Genomic DNA, 25,590 nt, shown 5'->3' with positions numbered 1-25,590 from the left:
GGTATCTTTTGCACCTCTAAGACTGTGGAGATTTTGTGTTATCTTCTAGAAACTTATTTTACCTTTCCGTTTAAATGTGTAGTTATCTAAAATTGTTTTTGTGTAAGGCATGAGGAAGGGGTTGTTACCCGCTACTCCCACCCCATATATGGCTTTTGAGTACAGCATCATATAGTAGAAAGGTCATGTTTTCCACTGCTCTGCAATGCTACTTTTGTCATAAACATTCATATAAGATTGAATCTGGGGCCAGGCACAGTGGCTCATGCCTGTAATCCCAGCACTTTGGGAGGCCAAGGCGGGCGAATCACAAGCAAGAGTTCGAAACCAGCCTGGCCAACATGGTGAAACCCCGTCTCTACTAACAATACAAAAATTAGCTGGGCGTGGTGGTGCATTCCTGTAATCCCAGCAACTCTGGAGGCTGAGACAGGAGAACCGCTTGAACCCAGGAGGCGGAGATTGCAGTGAGCCGAGATCACACCACTACACTCCAGCCTGGGCGACAGAGCAAGACACTGTCTCGGGGGGAAAAAAAAGAATCTGTTCTGCACTCTGTTGCATTGGTCTGTTTTTCTTTTCTTTTGTCAATTCAATATTGTCTTAATTAGTGTAACTTAATAGTAATACAATATCTCCTACTGTAAATCCTTTTGTTTTTCTCCATGAATGCTTTGGTTATTCTTGGCTGTTTTCCTGTAAATTCTAAAGTCATCTAGTATATATCTATTCTTAAAACCTGATAAAGGTTGTATTAAATCTACACATCAATTTAGAGTGAATGGACATCTCTGCAAAATTGAACTTTCCCACCCGTGAATATGGTATGTCTCTACATTTATTTGATATTTAATTTCTCCCAGTAATCTTTTTTTTTTTTTTTTTTTCGAGATGGAGTTTTGCTCTTGTTGCCCAGGCTGGAGTGCATTGGCATGATCTCGGCTCACCGCAACCTCTGCTTCCCAGGTTCAAGTGATTCTCCTGCCTCAGCCTCCTGAGTAGCTGGGATTACAGGCATGTGCCACCACGCCTGGTGAATTTTGTATTTTTAGTAAAGATGGGGTTTCTCCATGTTGGTCAGGCCGGTCTCAAACTCCCGACCTCAGGCGATCCGCCCACCTTGGCCTCCGAAAGTGCTGGGGTTACAGACGTGAGCCACGGCGCCCAGCCCCAGTAATCTTTTTTGATGGGGTTTCGCTGGCCTTAAACTTCTGTGCTCAAGCAATCTGCTTGTCTCAGCCTCCAAAGTGCTGGGACTACAGGCGTGAGCCACCATACCCAGCCGATTTTCAGTCTTTTTTTTTTTGAGATGGGTCTCACTCTGTCACCCAGGTTGGAGTACAGTGGCACAATCTCGGCTTACTGCAACCTTGGCCTCCTGGGTTCAAGTGATTCCTCTGCCTCAGCCTCCTGACTACAAGCACTTGCCACCAAGCCTGGCTAATTTTTGTATTTTTAATAGAGACAGATTTTCACCATGTTGGCCAGGCTGGTCTCAAACTCCTGACCTCAAGTGATCCGTCCGTCTTGGCCTCCCAAAGTGCTGGGATTATAGGCGTGAGTCACCACGCCTGGCTGATTTTCAGTCTTTTTTCTTTTTTTCTTTTTTTTGAGACGGCTCTCACTGTCTCCCAGGTTGGAGTACAGTGGTGTGATCTTAGCTTACTGCAACTTCTGCCTCTTAGGCTCAAGCAGTCCTCCCTCCCTGGCCTCCCATGTAGCTGTTACCACAGGTGCATGCCACCATGCCCATCTAATTTGTTTGTTTGTTGGTAGAGACAGCGTTTCACCATGTTGCCCAGGCTGGTCTTGAACTCCTGAGCTCAAGCAGTCCGCCCACCTCAGATTCCCAAAGTGCTGGGATTACAGGCATGAGCCACCACACCCAGCCTCTTGCTTTAAAATAAGGCATTTGTGGCCGGGCGCAGTGGCTCACGCCTGTAATCCCAACACTTCGGGAGGCCAAGGCCGGCGGATCACAGGGTCAAGAGATTGAGACCATCCTGGCCAACATGGTGAAACCCCGTCTCTACTAAAAATACAAAAATTAGCTGGGCGTGGTGGCGCACGCCTGTAGTCCCAGCTACTCGGGAGGCTGAGGCAGGAGAATCACTTGAACCCAGGAGGCAGAGGCTGCAGTGAGCTGAGATTGTGCCGCTGCACTCCAGTCTGGCAACAGAGGGGAACTCCATCAAAAAAAAAAAAAAAAAGCATTTGGAACTGTAAATTGCTGTCTAATAAACTATTTTACCTCCTTCCCATAAATTTTGATATATTTTATTTTCATTATCTTTCAGTTTATTTAGTCAAAGTAGTTAACTAATTTTCATTGTAATTTCTTCTTTAATGTGTGGATTTTAAAAGTTGCTTTGGCCGGGCACAGTGGCTCATGCCTGTAATCCCAGCACTTTGGGAGGCCAAGGCAGGTGGATCACGAGGTCAGGAGATCGAGACCATCCTCGCTAACATGGTGAAACCCCATCTCTACTAAAAATACAAAAAATTAGCCGGGCGTGGTAGTGGGCACCTGTAGTCCCAGTTACTCGGGAGGGTGAGGCAGGAGAATGGCGTAAACCCGGGAGGCGGAGCTTGCAGTGAGCCGAGATCACACCACTGCACTCCAGCGTGGGTGACAGAGCAAGACTCCGTCTCAAAAAAAAAAAAAAAAAAAAAAAAGTTGCTTCATTTCTCACATTTCAGAATTTCCTAATTATCTTTTATTGACTGTTGTCAGAGAACATGCTCTATGATTTCAAACCTTCAAAATTTGTTTAGGCTAGCTTTATGGCACGGCATACAGTCTGTTTTGTGAATGTTCTTATACACTTGAAAAGAATGTGTATTCTGCAGTTTACTGGATAAAGTGTCAGTTAGGTCAAGCTGTTTGATAGTACTGTTCAAGTCTATCCAGCTGTAAGTGGATTCATCTTGTTTCCTTAAGGTCTGTCAATTTAAGCTCTGTGTGTGTGTGTGTGTGTGTGTGTGTGTGTGTATTTGCCTGCCTCGGCCTCCCAAAGTGCTGAGATTACAGGCATGAGCTACTCTGTGTGTGTGTGTGTGTGTGTGTGTGTGTGTGTGTGTGTGTGTGTATTTGCCTGCCTCGGCCTCCCAAAGTGCTGAGATTACAGGCATGAGCTACTGGGCCCAGCCTTTTTTTTTCTTTTTTTCCCCTAATAGAGACAAGATCTCACTGTGTTTCCCACGCTGGTCTTAAACTCCTGCGCTGAAGTGATCCTCCTGCTTCAGCCTCCCAAAGTGCTAGGATTACAGGCATGAGCAACTACACCTGGTAATTTTTTTTTTTTTTTTTTTTTTTTTTTTTTTTTTTTTTTTTGAGAAGGAGTCTCACTCTTTCACCCAGGCTGGAATGCAGTGGCACAATCTCGGCTCACTGCAGGCTCTGCCCCCCCGGGGTTCACGCCATTCTCCTGCCTCAGCCTCCCGCATAGCTGGGAATACAGGCGCCCGCCACCTCGCCCGGCTATTTTTTTGTATTTTTAGTAGAGACGGGGTTTCACCGTGTTAGCCAGGATGGTCTCGATCTCCTGACCTCATGATCCGCCCACCTTGGCCTCCCAAAGTGCTGGGATTACAGGCGTGAGCCACCGCGCCCGGCCAGTAATTTTTTTTTTAATCAAAGTCTGGACATTATGAATGAAAAAACTGGAGGTTCCAAATGATACTCCTCCATTGTGGTTTAAGTTTTTTAGGTGTGCAAATTAGAGTACCAGCAAATCATCTTGATCATGTCATGGTTTGGTCTTTATTAAGTCTGTTTTCATTTTGCTCTTAACCCTTAAGATTTGGTTCTCCTAGGATCTCAGATGAAAGCTCAGTGTTTACCAGCATTCCTCTACTTTGGGTGGGCTTGACCTTTAATCTCTCTCAACAGGCTGGGAGTGGTGGCTCATGCCTGTAATCCCAGTACTTTGGGAGGCCAAAGCAAGTGCATCACCTGAGGTCAGGAATTCGAGACCACCCTGGCCAACATAACAAAATCCCCTCTCTACTAAAAATACAAAAATTAGCTGGGCATGGTGGCGCATGCCTATAGTCCCCACTACTCGGGAGGCTGAGGCAGGAAAATGGCTTGAACCCAGGAGGCAGAGGTTGCAGTGAGCCAAGATCGCACCATTACTTCAGCCTGGGTGGCAGAGCAAAACTCCATCTCAAAAAAAAAAGAAATCCCTCTCAACAATATGTGTTTGCTGAGATCTCTGCTCAACTCTTTAGCTTCTCTGCTATTGGATTTTGGGGAGTCTAGTCCTGCATGTATGTAGCATAGGTCAACAACTTGGTGGAGGGTGAGGAGGTTATTATTCTGGTTTTTGGAGCGTTCTTTCTCAGTGGATTCTTCCTTGCTGGAATTTTGTCCCTTAAGTCTCAGCTACTTTGGCAGACCCAAACTCTGACCTTCAACTCCTCAGCCCATTGAAATTGCTGCTTCTGCCTCAGGTCCATTTTTTCGCACTTAAGATTTGGAAAATGCCTTCAGGAGACAAAAAATATAGGATGAATGTGTCCTCTCCTGATGTGCTTCTCATTTTTCACGGATCAGAGCCCCTGAAATCCTGCCAGCTGGTTTTTCACCATTGCCTTTAAAGATGTGTTTTATATATTCGGTCTTTTTGTAGTGGATTTATAAAAAGAGGCAAAGGGTTGGTCTACTATAGGCTATTAATACTTTGTCATGGCCAGAACCAAAGTCTCTGTAAAATAAGGTTAATAATCATGCCAGGATTATAGGGTTGTTGTTAGGATTAGATGTGTTATGCATGTAGAGTGATAAGAAAAATGGTTCATACATAGTAGCATCCTCATTTTGGCTTGTAATTTTATTCTCTCTGTTAGCCTGTGGAACAGGACCCAAGGACATTGTCATTGTACAACTATCTGGTGAATATCCGTCTCTGAACATACACACGCACCCTTTATAGTTGTATAGAATTTTAGTTTCACCTTTTAAACATTTTTAAAAAGTTGTGCCACAGACATTTGTTACCTGAACTTAAGATCCTGTTTCATTATTTTCTGTGCTATATGTGTTGTTTCTGTAATTCCACCTGTATTAGTCAGCTCAAGCTGACTGATACCGTAGACTAACAAAATAGCATCAGCTGGGTGACATTTAAAACAAATTTATTTTCTCACAGTTCTGGAATTTGGAAGTCTGAGAATAGAGTTTCAGCATTGTTGGATTCTGGTTATTTCTCTCTTCCTGGATCTCAGACAACTGCCTTCTCCCTGTGTTCTCACATGATGGAGAGAAAAAGCAAGTTCTCTAGATCTCTTCTTAGAGTGCCCAGCCATCATGAGGGCCCAACCTCCATGACTTCATCTAATTCTAATCACCTCCCACAGACTCCATCTCCAAATACCATTATATTGGAGGTCAGAGCTTCAATATAGGAGTTTGGAGGCCAGGCGTGACACAGTTTAGAGCACCACTCATCTCTCTAGACTCAAGGATTTTTTTGTTTGTTTTTGTTTTAGTTTTTTGAGGCAGTGTCTCACTCTGTCACCCAGGCTGGAATGCAGTGGCACACTCATGGCTCACTGCAACGTCAAACTCCTGGGTTCAGGAGATCCTCCTGCTTCAGACTCCTGAGTAGCTAGAACTATAGGTACATGCCACCCCGCGCAGCTAATTTTTTAATTTTTATTTTTTGTAGAGACAGGGTCTAGCTATATTGCCCAGGCTGGTCTTGAACCCCTAGCGTCAAGCAATTCTCCCACCTTGGTCTCCCAAGGATTGGTTTCCTGGATTACCAGTGTGAGCCATTGTGCCCAGCCTGGATTCATGTTTCTCTTTCTTTCTTTCTTTTTTTTTTGAGATGGAGTCTCACTCTGTTGCTCAGGCTGGACTGCAATGGTGCGATCTCTGCTCACTGCAACCTCTGCCTCCCGGGTTCAAGCAATTCTCCTGCCTCAGCCTCCTGAATAGCTGGGATCACAGGCACGTACTGCCATGCCTGGCTAATTTTTTTTTTTTTTTTTTTTTTTTTTGTATTTTAGTAGAGACAGGGTTTCACTGTGTTGCCCAGGCTGGTCGCAAACTCCTGAGCTCAGGCAGTCTGCCCGCCTCAGCCTCCCAAAGTGCTGGGATTACAGGTGCGAGCCACCATGCCAGCCCCATGTTTCTTTTTCATGCTTTTTGTTTGTTTCAGAGGCAGGGTCTCGCTCTCACCCTGGCTGGAGTGCAGTGGCATGATGGTGGCACACTGCAGTGTCGAACTCCTGGGCTCAAGCAGTCCTCCTGCTTCAGCTTCCTGAGTAGCTGGGACTACGGGCATGCACCACCATGCCTTATTTTTTATTTTTTTATTTTTTCAGATGGAGTCTCACCCTGTTGCCTAGGCTGGAGTGCAGTGGCACGATCTGAGCTCACTGCAACCTCCACCTTCCAAGCTCAAGCAATTCTCTTACCTCAGCCTCCCAAGTAGCTGGGATTACAGGTTCCCACCTGCTACCACACCCAGCTAATTTTTGTATTTTTAGATAGATAGTCCTCACTGTGTTGCCCAGGCTGGTCTCAACTCCTGACCTTAAGCAATCCACTGGCCTCGACCTCCCGAAGTCCTGGGATTACAGGCGTAAGCCACCATGCCTGGTCTTGAAGTTCATTTTTTTAATAGCTCTTTGAGTATCTGTGGGAGGTAAACTCTCTTAGTCTTTGAATGTGTAAAAATTGTTTTATCCCATCCATTTTTTTTTTTTTAAGAGAGTCTTGCTCTGATTCCTAGGCTGGAGTGCAGTGGGTTGGTCATAGCTCACTGTAACCTTGGAACTCATGGGCTCAAGCAATCCTCTAGCCTCAGCCTCCAGAGTAGCTGGGATCACAGATGTGTGCCACCATGCCCAACTAATTTTTTTCAGTTTTTTGTAGAGATGGGGTCTCACCAAGTTTGCTTAGGCTGGTCTCGAATTTCTGACCTCCAGTGATTGTCCCGCTTTGGCTTCCCAAAATGGTGGGGTTGTAGGCATGAGCCACTGCACCCAGCCCCTACCCTTACTCTTGAAAAATAATTTAAGGGATAATAGAATTTGAAGTTTACAATTATTTTTTCTCTACTACTTAAAGATCATATTTTATTACTTTAGTGTTAATTGCTTCTTACGAAGAGTCTTTTTTTTTTTTTTTTTTTTTTTTTTTTGAGACAGTGTCTTCCTCTGTTGCCCAGGCTGGAATGCAGTGGCACAATCTTGGCCTATTGCAACCTCTGCCTCCCGGGTTCAAGCAATTCTCTTGCCTCAACCTCCTGAATAACTGGGACTACAGGTGCATACCACCACACCAAGCTGATTTTTGTATTTTTAGTAGAGACGGCGTTTTGCCATGTTGACCAGGCTAGTCTCGAACTCCTGACTTCAAGTGATCCGCCCTCCTCAGCCTCCCAAAGTGCTGGGATTACAGGTGTGAGCTACCGCGCCCAGCCTGAAGAGTCTATTTTTATCTTTGTTTTACCTCTGGTAGTTTTTGCAATTTTAATGTTTTACCTTATGACATTTATGTGTGGTTTTATTTTTACTACTGTCCAATAGCCAGTATAGTTTCACCACACCATTGCTGGCTTGAACGGATACTTATCTTTTTTTTTTTTTAATTAATTTATTCTTTTGGGACAGAGTTTTGCTGTTGTCTCCCAACCTGGAGTGCAATGGCGCGATGTCAGCTTACTCTACAACCTCTGTCTCCCGGGTTGAAGCAATTCTCCTTCCTCAGCCTCCCAAGTAGCTGGGATTACAGGCACCTGCCACCACACCTGGCTAGTTTCTCATATTTTTAGTAGAAGCAGGGTTTCGCCATGTTGGCCAGGCTGGTCGCAAACTCCTGACCTCGAGTGATCCACCTGCCTCGGCCTCCCAAAGTGCTGAGATTACAGGCATGAGCCGTCGTGCCCTGCTGTCTGTTTTATTTTTTTGAATCTTTATTGATACAGGCTGGGCTTGGTGGTTCACACCTGTAATCCCAGCACTTTGGGAAGCCAAGGCAGAAGGAATGCTTGAGACCGGGATATCCAAACCAGCCTGGGCAACATAGTGAGACCCTGTCTCTACAAAAAATTTTTAAAAATTTAGCTAGGCATGGTGGTGCATGCCTGTAGTCCCAGCTACTCTGAGGCTGAGGCAGGAGGATTGCTTGAGCCCAGGGGTTCAAGGCTGCAGTGAGCCGTGATCGTGCAGCTGCTCTCCAGCCGGGATGACACAGAGAGACTCTGGCTCAAAAAGAAAAAAGACTACAACCTCCGCCTACTGGCTTCAAGCTATTCTCCTGCCTCAGCCTTCCAAGTAGCTGGGATTACAGGTGCCTGCCACCACACCTGGCTAATTTTTATATTTTTAGTAGAAATGGGGTTTCACCACGTTGGTCGGGCTGGTATCGAACTCCTGACCTCAAGTGATCTGCCCGCCTCAGCCTCTCAAAGTGCTGGGATTACAGGTATGAGCCATGGGATTACAGCTATGAGTGATGACTTCCAGCCCTCAAAGAGATCTTTATTGATATATAATTAAAATAAAATCTATCCATTTTAGTATATAGTTCAGTGAGTTTTGACAAATGCATATACCCAGGTGACTACCACCACAATCAATATGTGGAGCATGACTTAACCCGGAAAGGTTCCCTCATGTCACTTAACAGTTAATCTACCCCCTCCCTCATTGGTACCCACCTTTTCTCCTTCCATAATAGACATGGGTTGTTGTTGTTTTTGTCCCTATTACTCTCATATGAGTCCATTTCCCAAATATTTCTCTGTTTCCTGTCCCCAGAGTTCAGTAATTCTGCAGCTTTGGCCCCATCACTAACTTCTGTGTTTCTGTTCCATTGCTGGTCCATGGAGATATAATGTCTTGGCTTTAACACCATGATACTTCTTTTTAAAGGAAGAGAGGGATGGATTTCAAAAATGTAAGTCTACTACCCAAGTCTGCTACCCAGATTTAACATATGTTCATGTTTTGCCTTGTTTGCTTTAAATATCTTTAAAAGAAAGAAAAAAGATGTTGTATGTAACTCAAGTTCAAGTTCCTTTTCATTCTCCCTTACCCAGAAATAGTGACTGTCCTGAAGTTGCCGAGGTCATCCTTACGCATACTGTATTTTTAATTTTTTTTTTTTTTTTTTTTTGAGACAGAGTCTTGCTCTGTCATGCAAGCTGGAGTGCAGTGGTGTGATCTCGGCTCACTGCAACCTCTGCCTCCCGGGTTCATGCGATTCTCCTGCCTTAGCTTCCCGACTAGCTGGGATATCAGGCGCCCGTCACCACACCCTGCCAATTTTTGTATTTTCATTATTTATTAATTGTTATTTTTTAAATTTTTAGTAGAGATGGGGTTTCACCGTGTTGGCCAGGATTACCTCAATCTCCTGACCTCATGATCCGCCCACCTCGGCCTCCCAAAGTGCTAGGATTACAGGCGTGAGCCACTGCGCCTGGCTGTGTGTGCATGTGGTTTTTTTTTTTTTTTTTTTTTTTTTTGAGACGGAGTCTCGCTTTGTCGCCCGGGCTGGAGTGCAGTGGCACAATCTCGGCTCACTGCAAGCTCTGCCTCCTGGGTTCACGCCATTCTCCTGCCTCAGCCTCCCAAGTAGCTGGGACTACAGACACCTGCCACCATGCCCAGCTAATTTTTTATATTTTTTAGTATAGACGGGGTTTCACCATGTTAGCCAGAATGGTCTCGATCTCCTGACCTCGTGATCTGCCCGCCTCTGCCTCTCAAAGTGCTGGGATTACTGGCATGAGCCACCGCACCCAGCCTGTGTGTATGTTTTTAATAGAGATGGGGTTTCACCATGTTGGCCAGGCTGGTCTCGAACTCCTCACCTTAGGTGATCCATCCACCTCGGCCTCCCTAAGAGCTGGGATTACAGGTGTGAGCCACCACGCCTGGCTGTATTTTTTAATTTAATATTTAAATATAATGTATTTTAAATTTGTGTATGAACTTACATAAATGGTATCACACTTATTTTCATTTAACATTAGTTAATTTAACTGTGTTGTATCATATGAATTTTATTCCTTTACTGATGTCTAATAAGGTCATTTCCAATTGCTTTTATTACATATTTGCTGTAATGACCATCCCTGTCTGTATATTCTATTATGTATATTTCTTGAAGAACACACAGAGGTTTCTTTAGCTAATATACCTGGAAGTGGAATTGCTAAGTCACAGGGAATGTACATTTGTAATTTAGGGCATATTGCTAATTGCTATTCAGAATATCTTTTCCAAGCTACTCTCCAAACCAGCAATGTATAAGATTTCCCATGTCTTACATACTTGCCTTTTTTGCCACCCCAGTGGTTTGAAACATAATTCTTTTTTTTTTTTTTTTTTTTTTTGAGGCAGAGTCTCGCTCTGTTTCCCAGGCTGGAGTGCAGTGCCACGATCTTGGCTCACTGCAACTTCAGCCTCCCAGGTTCAAGCGATTCTCCTGCTGCAGTGTCCGGAGTAGCTGGGATTACAGGCTCATGCCACCACTTCCGGCTAATTTTTGTATTTTTAGTAGAGTTGGGGTTTCACCATGTTGGTCAGGCTGGTCTCGAACTCCTAACCTCGTGACCTGTCCGCCTCGGCCTCCCAAAGTGCTGGGATTGTAGGCGTGAGCCACTGCGTCTGGCTGAAACATAATTCATTTTCTGATTTGCCTTTCCCTGATTATTAGTGACGTTGAGCATCTTCTGTGTTTTCTTTTTTGTGAATTGAATTGCCTATTAATACCCTTAGCCCATTTCTTTGTTAGCATATTTGTATCAAGGTGTGAATTCTCAGCCAGGCGCGGTGGCTCACGCTTGTAATCCCAGCACTTCGGGAGGCCGAGGCGGGCGGATCACGAGGTCAGGAGATTGAGACCACGATGAAACCCCGTCTGTACTAAAAATGCAAAAAATTAGCCGGGCGTGGTGTAGTCCCAGCTACGCGGAGAGGCTGAAGCAGGAGAATGGCGTGAACCCGGGAGGTGGAACTTGCAGTGAGCCGAGATTGCGCCACTGCACTCCAGCCTGGGCAACAGAGCGAGACTCCGTCTCAAAAAAAAAAAAAAAAGATGTGAATTCTCTGTCAGTACTTTATCTGTTTGATATGTGTATTTTAAAAATATGTTTTAATGTCATACGTTTTGAGTTTGTGTGGTTTTTTTTTTTGACCCACCTCCTTGGATATGTTTTCTAAAGAATGCTTTCAGCATAAGCTTCAGATGTTCCCTTGACCAGTTACATGGCAAGAGTTTTGATACTCCCTCATTCTTACTGTTCCTCTTTGCTTTCTTTTCAGACCTTTTGAAACAGATGGTCACCATGTTTAGATATTAGCAGTCCCGTATGTGCATGTGTGCATTTGAAAATGGAAGAGGGAAACAACAATGAAGAGGTAATTCACTTGAACAACTTTCACTGCCATCGGGGACAAGGTAAGTTGTTTGCTCTCACTTTATCTCTTTCCCTGTGGCTTTTTCTTTTAGTATCGCAGCTATATCTTTTGAAATGAATCTATTTTGTACCATTTAGAATCCAGGGACGTTTCATTTTTGACATAAAAAGACTAGTTAGACTAGAATTATATCAGATAATGATATTGCTGGCATGAATGAAGTGTAAGACTCATTCATTACAACTGGATTAATAAGCTATTAATTTGCTGGCAAGACGCTGTTAATATTGCAGTCATTGAGTCATAAGAGACAGTGTCACAATCAGTTTTTGAAGGCATGGCGATTATAAAGGAGTGCTCCACTAGGCCTTTGTGATCTGAAATACCGCAGGTGATGCTGAACCAGTCTCGTCCTCCCATGATGCTTAATTTCTTTTTTGCCAGAAGATTCTGGCTTAGCCTTGAGGGGAATTTTGGAACATGTATTTTTTTGTTCTACAGTTTTGTTTTTTGTTTTTTTTTCTTTTTTGGAGATGGAATTTCGCTCATTGCCCAGGCTGGAGTGCAATGGCGTAATCTCGGCTCACCACAAGCTCCGCCTCCTGGGTTCAAACGATTCTCCCATCTCAGCCTCCTGAGCAAGTAGCTGGGATTACAGGCATGTGCCACTACGCACTGCTAATTTTGTATTTTTAGCAGGGAGATGCTAAAGGGAGATCTCCATTTAGAGATGGAGTTTCTCCACGTTGGTCAGGCTGGTCTTGATCTCCCGACCTCAGGTGATCCGCCCGCCTCAGCCTCCCAAAGTGCTGGGATTACAGGCGTGAGTCAGTGCGCCCGGCCTGTTCTACAGTTTTTAAAGTTTTGGGGAATTTTATTGATTTGTAAAGGAAATAGTGCTTGCATTTCTGTAACGTTCTTAAATGTTTATGAAATTTCCTGTTAAATTCGAATTCACATTTACACTTGGGCTAAAAGGAAAAAATTCATGCTGAGGTGTAGAATCCTTATGTTCATTTTTTCCAATTACAAATTCCATGGAAGAGGTTATACTGGTTTTGTTTTCTCCCATTGATAATATTTTGTGTTTACAAAGATGATTTTTCTAGTAGAGAGTAAATTACATTTGACCTTACAAAAATGACTCCCCCAGGCCAGGTGTGGTGGTTCACTCCTGTAATCCCAGCATTTTGGGAGGCCGAGGTGGGTGGATCACGAGGTCAGGAGTTCGAGACCAGCCTGACCAACATGGTGAAACCCCGTCTCTACTAAAAAATACAAAAATTAGCTGGGCGTGGTGGTGCATGCCTGTAGTCCCAGCTACTTGGGAGGGTGAGGCAGGAGAATCACTTGAACCTGGGAGGCAGAGGTTGTAGTGAGCCGAGATTGCGCCACTGCACTCCAGCCTGGGCGACAGAGCAAGACTCTGTCTCAAAAAAAAGAAAAAGAAAAATGACTCCACCAAAACTTAAATGCAAATAGCCTACTGTTGACTGGAAGCCTCACTGATAACATAAACAGTCAACACATGTGTTATATATTGTATGTTTTGTATACTGTATTCTTACAATAAAGTGAGCTACAGAAAGGAAGTGTTATTAAGAAAATCATAAGGAAGAGAAAGAAAATATATTTACTGTTCCTTAAGTGGAAGTGGACCATTCTAAAGGTCTTCATCTTCATCATCCTCACATTGAGTAGGCTGAAGAGGAGGAGGAAGAAGAGGGGTTGGTCCCTATGTTAGTTGGTTCTCCACTGGCTGTAAAGAAATGCCCAAGACTGGGTAATTTGTAAGGAAAGAAAAGAGGTTTAATTGGTTCACAATTCTGCAGGCTGTATAGGAAACATAGCGGCCTCTGCTTCTGGGGAGGCCTTAGGAAATTTATAATCATGACAGAAGGAGAAGGGGAAGCAGGCTTGTCTCACATGACTGGAGCAGGAACAAGAGGAGTTGGGGAAGAGGTGCCACACACTTTTAAACAACCAGATCTCACAAGAACTCACTGTTGCAACCAGAGGGGATTGTGCTAAATCATTTATGAAATACCACCCCCATGATCCAATTACCTCCCACCAGGCCCAATCTCCAACATTGGGGATTACAGTCGAATATGAAATTTGGGCAGGGACACAGATCCAAACCATGCTATTCGCCCCAGCCCCTCCCAAATCTCTTGTCCTTCTCACATTGCTAAAGACAATTATGCCTTCCCAACAGTCCCCAAAGTCTTAACTCATTGCAGCATTAACTCAAAAGTCCAGTCTTATCTGAGACAAGTCTAGTCCCTTCCACCTATGAGCCTGTAAAGTCAAAAACAAGTTAATTATTCCCAAGATACAATGGGGGTACACGCATTGGATATATATACACCTGTTCCAAAAGGGAGAAATTGGCCAAAAGAAAGGCGCGACAGGTCCCACACAAGTCCAAAACCCAGCAGGGCAGTCATTAAATCTTAAAGGTCCAAAATAATCTCCTTTGACTCCACATCACACATTCATGGCACACTGGTGCAAGGGATAGGCTCCTGAAAGCCTTGTGCAGTTCTGCTGTCTCAGGAGTGAAACAAGTGGAAGAAAATCTGCAAATAAGTGGACCCACGCTGTTCAAATCAGTGTTGCTCAAGAGTCAACTGTGTATTTGGCTTTCAGAGCATTTAAAATTGAGCAAATTTTATTAGGTCAAATTAAGAGTAATAAAATTGCTCAAGCTATGCAAATTATGAGTGCAAAAGAAGGACTAATTTTTAAGATTTTATTAATAATGTATTCTAACTTGGTAGTGATTGTAGCCATAATTTATTGGATTCAGGCAATTTTAAATCTTAGTTATAACTTGTATTTACGATCATTTCAAAATTTTCTGTACATGTATATCCAATTAATGTTACAGTTGTTTTTTAGTTGGATCTTAAATATACTTGAACAGTTTCTTTAAGAACAACTAATTCCTTTTGGAAAATTACTGACTTTGGAGATATATTTTGTTAGACAAGTATTTATACTCTGCACCCATCATGAGAACTTTTTTCAGGTGTATAGAGTTTTGTTTTTATTAGCTGCATTAATTTTTTTATTTCTTTAATCAAGAAAGGGTCTCACAATGTTGCCTGGCAAGGCTGGTCTTGAACTGCTGGGCTCAAGTGATCCAATTGCCTCTGACTCACGAAGTGCTAGGATTACAGGCATGAGCCACTGCTCCTGGCCAACATTAATAATTTTTATTATGCATCAACCTCTGTAGTTTTTTTTTTTAAATGTATAGTCCAGTGAGTTTTGACAAATGAATATACCACCTGAATTATGATAGAGAACATTTTCTATCACTCCAAAAAGATTCCCTTGTGCCTTTTTGCAGTCAGTCCTTACCCCACTCCAGGCCTAAGGAAACCACTAATCTGCTTTTTTTGACTCTGTCATTTCATATAAATGGAATTATACATACTGTATATATTCTTTGTACCGGAATTCTTTTGTGAAAGGTAATGTTTTTGAGATTCATCCCTGTTGTTGCATATATCAGTAATTCATTCCTTTTTAATTGCTAAGTAGTGTTTTTACCTACTCATCTACAATTCTATACCTAGTGTAAATAGGCTTAAAAATAAAGGTAAAATAAAGATTTAAAAAATTTTGTCAGGAAGGATAAAAGGTACATCATGCAAATAGCAAGCCACACACACACACACACACACACACACACACACACACACACACAAAGAGCTGATATATCTGTGTAATATCAGATAAAACTGATAGAAACTCCAGCCAGAAGCATTGATAAAGAGTTCATAATCATAAAAGATTCAGTGCACTGAGAAGATAAAATAGTGCTAATCCCTGTATACTTAGTAACATGATAGAAAAATATACAAAGCAAAAATTGGCAGATCTGAAAACAGAATTGGACAAATCCACCATTATAGTGGGGATTTTTAAGACTTGTTTCAGTAACTGAAAGAGCAACACATACACACACTTGTATGAATATAGAAGATTGGAAGAACATGGTCAACAAATGTAATAAACATAGGTGGGATTCTGCACCCAGTGTAAGAAGAAATCACAATAAAAATTAGAAGATATTTTGAATTACATGATAATGAAAATATAGCCTATTATATTTATGAGATACATGTAATGCCGTGTTTTAAAGAAAACTTATGGTCTAAAATATATTAGACAAGAAGTAAAAAGCTCAGCCAGGTGCAGTGGCTCATGCTTGTATTGCCAGCACTTTGGAAGGCCAAAGTGGGAGGATAACTTGAGCCTAGGATTTCGAGACCAGCCTGGGCAACATGGTGAGATTCTCATCTCTGCAAAAAATTAAATATAAAAAAATTAGCTAGGTGTGGTGGTCTTGGGTTTACCAGGTCCCAGGTACTTGGAATACCAAGATGGGAGGATTGATGAACCCAGTAGGTCAAGGCTGCAGAGAACTGTGTTTATGCTATTGTACTCCAGCCTGGGCAACAGCGAGAAACCCTGTTGCAAAAACAAAAACAAAAACAAACCCAGCCTAGTCAGCATGGGGAAACCCCATCTCTACTAAAAATACAAAAATTAGCCGGGCATGGGGTTGCAAGCCTGTAATCCCAGCTACTCAGGAGGCTGAGGCCTGAGAATCGCTTGAACCCAGGAGGCGGAGGTTGCAGTGAGCCAAGATAATTAGGGCTCAGCAAATTTAAAGAGCTAAGTAGTTAATATTTTAGCATTGTGGGCCATGTGGTTTCTGTTGCAACTATTCAGCTATACCATTGTAGCATGAAAGCAACTGTATTCGTCTGCTTTCACACTGCTAGGAAGAAATGCCTGAGACTGGGTAATTTATAAAGGAAAGAGGTTTAATTGACTCACAGTTCCATATTGCTGGGAAGGCCTCAGGAAAATTACTGTCATGGCGAAAGGCAAAGGAGAAGTAGCCACCTTCTCAGGAGGCAGGATGGAGTGAGTGCAAGCTGGGGAAATGCCACTGCTTATAAAACCATCGGAAACCTCAAGATTCATTCACTGCCACGAGAGCAGAATGGGGGAAACTGCACCCATGATCCGATTACCTCCACCTATCCCGCTCTTGACACGTGGGGATTGTGGGATTACAATTCAAGATGAGATTTTTGGTGGGGACACAGCCAAACCATATCAGAATCTATAGACAGTATATAAATGAATGAGCATGATTGTGTTCCCATAAGGACGTGAAGCAACATACTATCCTACACTGCAGATGGGAGTGTAAATTGGTACAGTTTGGAAAATTTGTTTAGTGTTTTCTGCCAAAATGGAGCATATGCTTACCCCATGACTCAGCATTTCCACTCCTAGAATGTATCCAACTAAAATGAGTACACCAAAGACTTGCACAAGAATGTTCACGATAGCATTATCCACAGTAACCTAAACTGCCACATACTCAAATGTCTATCAACAGAAGAAGGAATAATTTGTTATATTCATATAGTGGATTATATACAACAAAGAATTGTAACAGCATGCAGTATGGATGTATCTCAAACATTATTTGCAAGAAAGCCAGGCAGAGAAGAATATATACTCAAAAACATGCAAAACTTATCTGCGCAATTAGAAATCCTCCCTTTGCGGATGAAGGAGAGCAGAAATTGGGAGAAAGCACAGGGAGGCTACTAATGTGCTAGAAATATTTCCTGACCTTGTGGTGGTGATTATACACAGATGGCCCTTTTGTATTAATTCATAGAGCTTGTGCACTTGATTTATAGACCATGCTGTATTATTATTTTAATTTTTTTTAAGTATACTGTGAAAAGCTAATTGGAACCTTATAAGTGGTGCGTTGTATGGTATCATTTTGTCAAACACTGGACTTTATTTTAAGGTGATAGGTTCCTTCCTTCCCTCCCTCCCTCCCTCCCTCCCTCCCTCCCTTCCTTCCTTCTTCCTTTCCTCCCTCCCTCCCTCCCTTCCTTCCTTTCTCCTTCCTTCTTTCCTTCCTCCCTCCCTCCCTCTTTCCCTTCCTTTCCCTCCTTTCCTTCCTTTCCTTCAGCTCCCTCCTTTCTTTCCCTTTTTTTTTTTTTTTTTTTTTTTTTAGCAGCCTGAGATAGGGTCTTGCTTTAGCACCCAGACTGGAGTGCAGTGGCATGATCTTGGCTTACTGCAGCCTCCACCTCCCAGGTTCAAGCAATTCTCCTGCCTCAGTCTCCCAGGTAGCTGGGATTACAGTTGGATGCCACCACACCCGGCTAATTTTTGTATTTGTAGTAGAGATGGGGTTTCACCATGTTGGCCAGGCTGGTCTCGAACTCCTGGCCTCAAGTGATCTGCCTGTCTAGGCCTCCCAAAGTTCTGGGATTACAGGCGTGAGCCACCGTGCCCAGCCTAAACCAACTTTTTCATTGGGTACACCAAGATTGTGTGTCTTTTTCTTGGGTCAGTTCTTCAAGAGAGGAATCTACAATTTCCTGCGGATGCAGGGATCTTATTCACTATGGCCATTTTCAGTAGTGTACCTTTTCTCTCTTGACTCCTGTGCCTCATCTACCAATGGCTAGAGCTTTTCTTTGCTCAGTATCTCTTCAGAATGATCCCCCATAGCATGTGTCTTCAGAAATGGCTGAGTGAGGAGCTTGGCAACTCCTCATCCTTAAAAATCCACAGTTAAGTCAGGCATGGTGGCTCATGCCTGTCATCCCAGTGACTTCTTGGGAGGCCAAGGTGGGAGGATCACCTGAGGCCAGGAGTTCAAGGCCAGCATAGGAACATAGTGAGACTCCATCTCTACAAAAAAAAAATTTTCTTAAATTAACTGTTCAATGTAGTGTGCACCTGTTGTCCTAGCTACTTGGGAAGCTGAGGTGGGAGGATTGCTTGAGCCTAGGAGGTTGAAGCTGCAGTGAGCTATGGTCGCACCATTGTACTCCAGCCAGGGCAATAGAGCAAGACCCTGTCCCAGACAAACACACACACACACACACACACACACACACACACATGACACACACACAACACACACAAAAGAAAAACATTACAGCTTTAATGGAAGAATTTCAAAAATTGCAGTGATGAGATGCCTCATTTCTTAATTTGAGGTGGGGTCTCACTCTGTCACCCAGGCTGGAGTGCAGTGTTGCAATCTCAGGTCACTGCAACGTCTGCCTCCTGAGTTCAAACGATTCTCCTGCCTCAGCCTCTTGAGTAGCTGGGATTACAGGCATGTGCCACCACGCCTGGCTAATTTTTGTATTTTTAGTAGAGACAGCGTTTCACCGTGTTGGTCAGGCTGGTCTCAAACTCCTAACCTCATGATCCACCCACCTTGGCCTCTCAAAGTGCTGGTATTACTGGCATGCGCCACCACGCCTGGCTAATTTTTGTACTTTTAGTAGAGACAGTGTTTCACCGTGTTGGTCAGGCTGGTCTCAAACTCCTGATCTCGTGATCCACCCACCTTGGCCTCCCAAAGTGCTGGGATTACAGGCGTGAGCCACTGCTCCCAGCCAATGCTTTTTTTTAAATTGTCCATCTTAACCTTTGATATTCCCATGGAACTAGACAGGAAAAAATACCAGTTTGTGTTACCCAGTAATTCATATCAAACATGGCCTGTTTTCAAATTGATAAAAGGAAGTAAAAACCTTGAATAGAATTACTACATCTAGATGGTTAGGTTATATATTTTAAAGGAAACTTGGAAAGTTAAATTGCTGACTGTCATAGATGCTAAATGGGTGCCTGACTAAAGCATTGAAATAGGTTTGCTTAAACGATTCTTAAAGTTTGTGTTTAAGATGAGCAAATTTCAGTATTTTAAATAATTAAAATTTTACTATTTTTTGAGTGATAATTTTTTCAGACCAAACAATTTAAATAAAATAGCCATTTATTCCCAGGAGGAATAGAGATGGATTGGGAGACCATTATTTCACTTTAAAGAAATTGGCAGTCAAGAAAATTTTATGAACAGATTTCTCCAGCCTAATATGAGAAAAAGTTGATAATCTTGAGCATAGTAATTGTCAGATGTTCTCTAGCAGTTCCCAAAATGTGTTATTGACAAAAGTCAGCATAGAAACATGGCTCTTAATGCTTAAGTGCATGGGCTGCTTGAGGAGGTACGTTACACTAGTAGCCATGAAGTTGACTTTAGGCTGTACCCCTGTCAGGACAAACTTAAAGGGTTGGATGTGATAGTGCCAGTCTCCCAGTAACAGTGTTCTCTGCTTTCCTGTAGAGTGGATCAATCTCAGAGATGGGCCCATCACCATATCTGACTCCTCAGATGAGGAAAGGATTCCAATGCTGGTCACCCCAGCTCCTCAGCAGCATGAAGAAGAGGACCTGGATGATGATGTCATCCTGACAGAAGTGAGTTTTCTTTAAACTTACAGTGAGACATTATTGCAAGTTGGTGATCTGATTTTTCGGCCACTCTTGTGGGCCTTGTTGTAGAACAGCACCTCTTGTACTCGTTCTGAGAACAGCCCCTTTTCCTTTCTACCTCTTGTACCCTTAGATTTAGAAGCTGTGTGTTTCAGTCTGTTTCTGGATTGAATATCTGCACCATTGTTCCATCTGACTATTAATGCACCAAATTGCACTGTTGTCATTGCTACATTATAGTGTATCTTACTGTTGGATTGGCCTTATTCTGTCCATATTATCCCACATTTTTCAGAATCATCCTGGATATTCTTGCACTTAAATTTTTATATGGATTTTACAATCAACTTTTTTTGTTCCAAAATATAAATAGAGATATATATATGTAATCAGTTTGCCTAATCCAAAACAAATCTTCCTGTTATATTTATAGAGCAATTTTTATGATACTGCTGTTTCTAACCAGTAACAAATTTTGTCTTTTCATGTAGTCAAGACTTCTTTTATATTCCTCAGCCAGAAAGCATTTTGAATTTTTCTTAATATAGATCTTAAGCATTTTTTGTTTTTCTTGGTTATTTTATATTTTCTGTTGCTTTTGTGACTGGCATCTTTTCTTTCATTGTACTTTTTTTTTTTTTTTATTTTTTTGTGATGGAGTTTCCCTCTTTTGCCCAGACTGGATGCAGTGGTGCGATCTCGGGTCACTGCAACCACCGCCTTCTGGTTTCAAGCGATTCTCTTGCCTCAGCCTCCCGAGTAGCTGGGATTACAGGTGCCCACCACCACGCCTGGCTAATTTTTGTATTTTTAGTAGAGACGGGTTTAACCGTCTTGGCCAGGCTGGTCTTGAATTCTTGACCTCGTGATCCACCCCCCTTGGCCTCCCAAAGTGCTGGGATTATAAGCATGAGCCACTGTGCCCGGCCCTTTCATTGTACTTTTAAACTACAAATCTGTTGCTTTGTTTTTGTTTTTTTTTTTTTTTAGTTTAAAGATCCCAGTTGGCTTTATTGTGGTTCTAGAACCAAGCAACACTTCCTTCCATAAAATTCAGTAGGTGTTCCACTGAGCTGAGCAAAAGTGGTTGGCTTTATAGACAAAGAAGGGCTGATGAGAGCAGAAGCAAAGTCCTTTTAAAGTTACTTTTCTTGTCAGGCTGGGACAGGGAGACAGAAAAGAGAAAAATAACTGATGAGTTAACATCAGGCTGCTTCAGGCCACCTTTCCTGTATAAGGATTAAAGCAGAAGGAAATACATTATGGTTCCCAATGAAGATTTAAACTGCCCTGTTTAAGAAACTGGTTGTTCACGCTTTCTCTCAATTTCTAGGAAGGTCAAATGAACTTCCCAGGTTTAGGTTTGGTAGTATGAAACTTAATGGATGATTCCGTTTTGAGTTTTAGTCTGGTCTTTTGGGGTCTAGTGCAGACACTTAGTCCAAAACAGTGGCCTCCTATAATTTTTATTTAACAATTCCTCCCTTTTTGTTAGGCTTTCACCCAGGGCCTGACCAAACCTTCGGGCATCAGTGCCACTCTCAGTTACCATCATTTTGGGTTTCTGGTTCCAGCATATACTTTATAGGTTCTGGTGTCCTCATTATCACACATTTTTTGTTATGTTTTGTTTTTGTTCCAGCTGGAGAAAGACCATTTGGCATTTGACAGGTAGCTGTATGGAAACATTTAAAACTTTTTGAGGGCATACAGCACACCAGGGAGACTACTGTTATGACTCTAAGGAGGATAATACCAAGATTTTGGGTGGAGTGTGCTCCTCGGCTAGGGCCCCAACTAAAACCAAATAGCTAGACAAGGAGTCTACCTTGTTTTAACCAAGTAGTCTGCTCTGCAATACCTGCTGTGTTTATCTGTGTGCAACAAGAAGCACCATCAACTGCACAAATTCTTCTCTGTTGAGTTAGTAGGTAATCTCGCATCCCATGACTGGGTTAAATTAAAACAGGGAGTGCAGGTTACCTGCAGAGGCTGCTGATGGTGAAATTTTCACTGCAACGTTGTCCTGCCACATGAGAGTTAGGCATAAGTAAGGAAAGATTAAGGAGGGCAAGAGTCTTATTATGAGAGGGAGTCTTGCTCTGATGTGGTTTGCTGTTGTGAATGTCTCTGGTTGTGGCATCGGCCATCCTAGTGAACTCTGAGTGGCCCATGCATTAGGAATGAGACTTATTCCTTGCAATTTACATAGATTTGTCCAGCTTCAGCTCATAGGGCTTCAGGAACTGAGCAATTCTCCTTCATTGGGTAGTCGTAGCCAGATGTTAGAGAAAACTAAAAATTCAGAATTCAGTGCCATGTATAGGTAGATAATAATCTAAATAACAGGCATACTGGAGTTTTCTTTTGAAATGTAGTTTTCCTCTCTAAGTCGCTCCCATTTGTACCAAAGATAATCACAGTAAGACCAGTTTGCCTGACTAACCACATATTTGAAAGCACATATTTAAATTTGCTTTGCTGGAAATTTTGATGAGGAATCTCAAATTGGTCTTTAAAAAATGTCTCTGCTAGGAAACCAAACCAGGGCAGACATTAGTCTCTTTGCCTGCTGTATCCAGCATCTGGAAGTTCCTGAGCCTGCCAGGAAGAGACAGATTTACTCACTGTAAGGCAGGGAACGCTTAAAGCCAGGCACTGTTTGCACATTTTGAAATATGGCGTTCCAGTCAAAGCCTTGGTAACATAACCAGTTTCCAGTTGTGTCCTTTTATTAAAAGGACAGATTCTTATTGAACTTATGCAAATAATGATATTGCCATAAAAATAAGAATACTCATGAACAGTTTGCAAATTCTGGAGGGATCCTGTTGGGAGGAAAAGTAAATATTTTTATTTTTATTATAAAAGTATACCAAATTGCTATAAGCTATAATAACCTTAAAAGAAAAAAGTTTCCTTAAATCTGGAAAACAAAACATTAAAAGAACCAGCAGTGTTTCAAATAAAGAAGCCATAAAAACCCATGATTCTTCTTTTATCAATTCAGTCTCGTAATTAATTCTTGCTGTTTGATCTTGGTTAGCAGTGACACAAATCCATTAGTTTCTTCATTAGAATTTTGTATATTTAGTCCTATAGTACGAACTCAAACTTGTATTTGTCAGAGTTCATTTCATTTTTCGCATATCCATCTTTGAACACACAGCACTTTAGGATATAATTGCTTGCAAAGAGCTTTCAGAAAGTGTCAGAACAAAATAACTGTGGACAGCAAGACTTAAAATGGCTGTGGTTAAAAACCTGATGAGAGTTCATTATGACACAGTTGACAAGGAAATTTAGTTATTTCTGAACCAAAATTATGACTGATAGCATTTATACCAAGACATAACAGATTTCTAGGAACTTTATATAATCTTGGAATATAAAAAACATCCATATAGGCCCGGCACGGTGGCTCACGCCTGTATGTAATCACAGCACTTTGGGAGGCCGAGGCGAGTGGATCACTTGAGGTCAGGAGTTCGAGACCAGCCTGGCCAACATGGTGAAATCTCGTCTGTACTAAAAATACAAAAATTAGCCAGGCATGGTGGCACGTGCCTGTAATTCCAGCTACTTAGGAGGCTGAGGCAGTAGAATCGCTTAAACCCAGGAGATGGAGGTTGCAGTGAGCCAAGATCACGCCACTGCGCTCTAGCCTGTATGACAGAGGGAGACCCTGTCTCAAAAAAAAAAAAAAAAAAAAAAAAAAGATAAATACATGGGCATTTTTGCTGATCAGAAGACACACAGCTGTTTTCCAAATGGTCTTACTTACCAAAAATACCTAAGTCATGTGAACTAAAAGGCATTGGAGTTAGGTCCTGTTTTTCTGATAAAAGATTGAAGTGCTTGCTTTTTCCTTAAACCAATTATGAGAGTTCTCTCATGTATTTTGGTAGAGAAATAGCACATACACATAACGCATATATAGACACGGAGACACAGAGAAGCAGATCTTATAGCCTTCATTAAAATTCTTTATTTGCCAGTTTTCAGATACAGTTTACACTTGAACAACGTGGTGGTTAAGGGTGCCAACCCCTGTGCAGTTTAAAATCTGCATATAACTTTTGACTCCCCAAAAACTTAAGTACTAATAGCATAGTGTTGACCAAAGCCTTAACTACTTAATACTACTTAATAACTACTTAACTACTAATAGCATACTGTTGACCAATAACATAGTTAACATGCTTTAGTCAGTATATTATGTGTGTGTGTGTGTGCGCGTATATATATAGATATATATATCTATATATATCATATACTGCATTTTTATAGTAAAGTAAGCTGAGGAAAGGTTAAGAAAATCATAAAGAAACTGGACACGGTGGCTCACGCCTATAATCCCAGCACTTTGGGAGGCCAAGGCCAAGAGTTCAAGACCAGCCTGGCCAAGATGGTGAAACCCCGTCTCCACTAAAAATACAAAAATTAGCTGGGCATGGTGGTGAGCACCTATAATCTCAGCTACTCAGAATTTAGCTTGTTTCTTAATGAGTTACTGACTTCAGGGCTGCCAAAGACTAACCAGAGCTTCCCTGGGGTAGAGTTTCAGCATTAAAATGAGGTGGAATTTGGCTTTTTCCTTCAAAAGGTGAACTGTAGGGCACAAAGACACTTTGTGTGCAGCCTCTGTAAGCTGGCAGAAACTGGTTTAAGATCTATATGTAGTAGTTTATCAGAAAACGATGTTTGTAAGGCCAGTCCTCTGTCCGTATAAGAGTTGTAGTGGGTTTCTGGGTTGTAAATCAGAGTTAGGGAGGGGTCTGATATTTGCCTGATACCCCCTATTGGTAGGGAGCTTAGCAACAGTATGGTTTTTCTTGGAGCTTAGAAATTAAGGGAGTTGCTATACCAGTCACCCTGAACCCTGACCTCATAGGTGATTTTTGTTTCCTTAACCTTAAGGGTCAGGCCAGACACAGTGGCTCAAAACCTGTAATCTCGGTGCTTTGAGAGGCCTAGCAGGAGGATCACTTGAGCCCAGGAATTCAAGGCTGTAGTGAGCTATGATTGTGCCACTATACTTCAGCCTGGGACCCTGTATCTAATTTTTATTTATTTATTTATTTATTTATTTATTTATTTATTTATTGAGATGGAGTCTCCTGTTGCCCAGGCCGGGGTGCAGTGGTGCAATCTTGACTCACTGCAGCATCCACATCCCGGGTTCAGTGATGCTTGTGCCTCAGCCTCTGGAGTAGCTAGGATTACAGGTGTGTGCCACCATGCATGACCTTTGTCTCTAATTTTTAAAAAACAGACAAAACTTTAGGATCTGTCTTAGTTTATAAAGGGGCATCTATTATGCTTTCAGATAACACCATAGAGCTGAAACATTTTGGAAATGGCTTTCTAAAGGTCACGTCTGATATTTCAGGCTTTGCCTGGCCCATAAGTAGACTGGATGGTACTTGTCAGGTCCTGAATATCATCCTCAGGAAAATAACATTCTGCTTCTGCTGCTTTTATCCGTTTTTACTCCCTCTCCTTCCCCTGGTCCCACCATATGTTAGCTGGTAATAAATCAGGTATCCTAGGATCATAAGTTATAATTAAGACTCTGAATTCTTTAAAAAATGTTTGAAAGTCTTCCTCAGGTTTAGGACATTTTTAAACTATGGCCTGTTTTTATCCATAGCATGTAAGTCAGGAATTACATGCTGCATTTTCAGGTTGTTCTGTTTTATAAGGATACAGCTGAACTGTTTTTTTCAGAGAAGAAAGGCAACTCGGAGTTAGTAGACTGAATATTCAGGAGTAGATGCAATATTCAGGTAAAATGGGAGCAGTAGGAGTTACATTAGTTTATCTGTCTTTGGTGTGGGAGGTAAT

At 42.2% G+C, this 25,590-nt stretch overlaps 1 protein-coding gene across 5 annotated transcripts in view; it reads left to right on the top strand.

Moving 5' to 3' along the window:
* LOC100592722 (E3 ubiquitin-protein ligase RNF216) overlaps positions 1–25,590 on the top strand; it is a 164,989-nt gene that overhangs the window by 10,403 nt on the left and 128,996 nt on the right. For 3 of the 5 annotated variants that reach the window (XM_030795726.1, XM_030795730.1, XM_030795729.1), the window contains exons 2-3: positions 11,290–11,425; positions 19,595–19,728. In XM_030795726.1, the coding sequence (XP_030651586.1) occupies positions 11,359–11,425; positions 19,595–19,728 (201 nt within the window). In that variant the 5' untranslated portion in view covers positions 11,290–11,358. Of the gene's footprint in view, positions 1–8,460; positions 8,915–11,289; positions 11,426–19,594; positions 19,729–25,590 lie in introns of those variants that run through there. The other 2 variants (XM_030795727.1, XM_030795728.1) reach the window with 2 other exon arrangements.

Source organism: Nomascus leucogenys, chromosome 17 (assembly GCF_006542625.1).
Source record: "Nomascus leucogenys isolate Asia chromosome 17, Asia_NLE_v1, whole genome shotgun sequence".
In the NCBI taxonomy this organism is placed as follows: Eukaryota; Metazoa; Chordata; class Mammalia; order Primates; family Hylobatidae; genus Nomascus; species Nomascus leucogenys.
The sequence above is the reverse complement of the archived record's forward strand: the minus strand, read 5'-3'. Positions and strand labels throughout refer to the sequence as shown.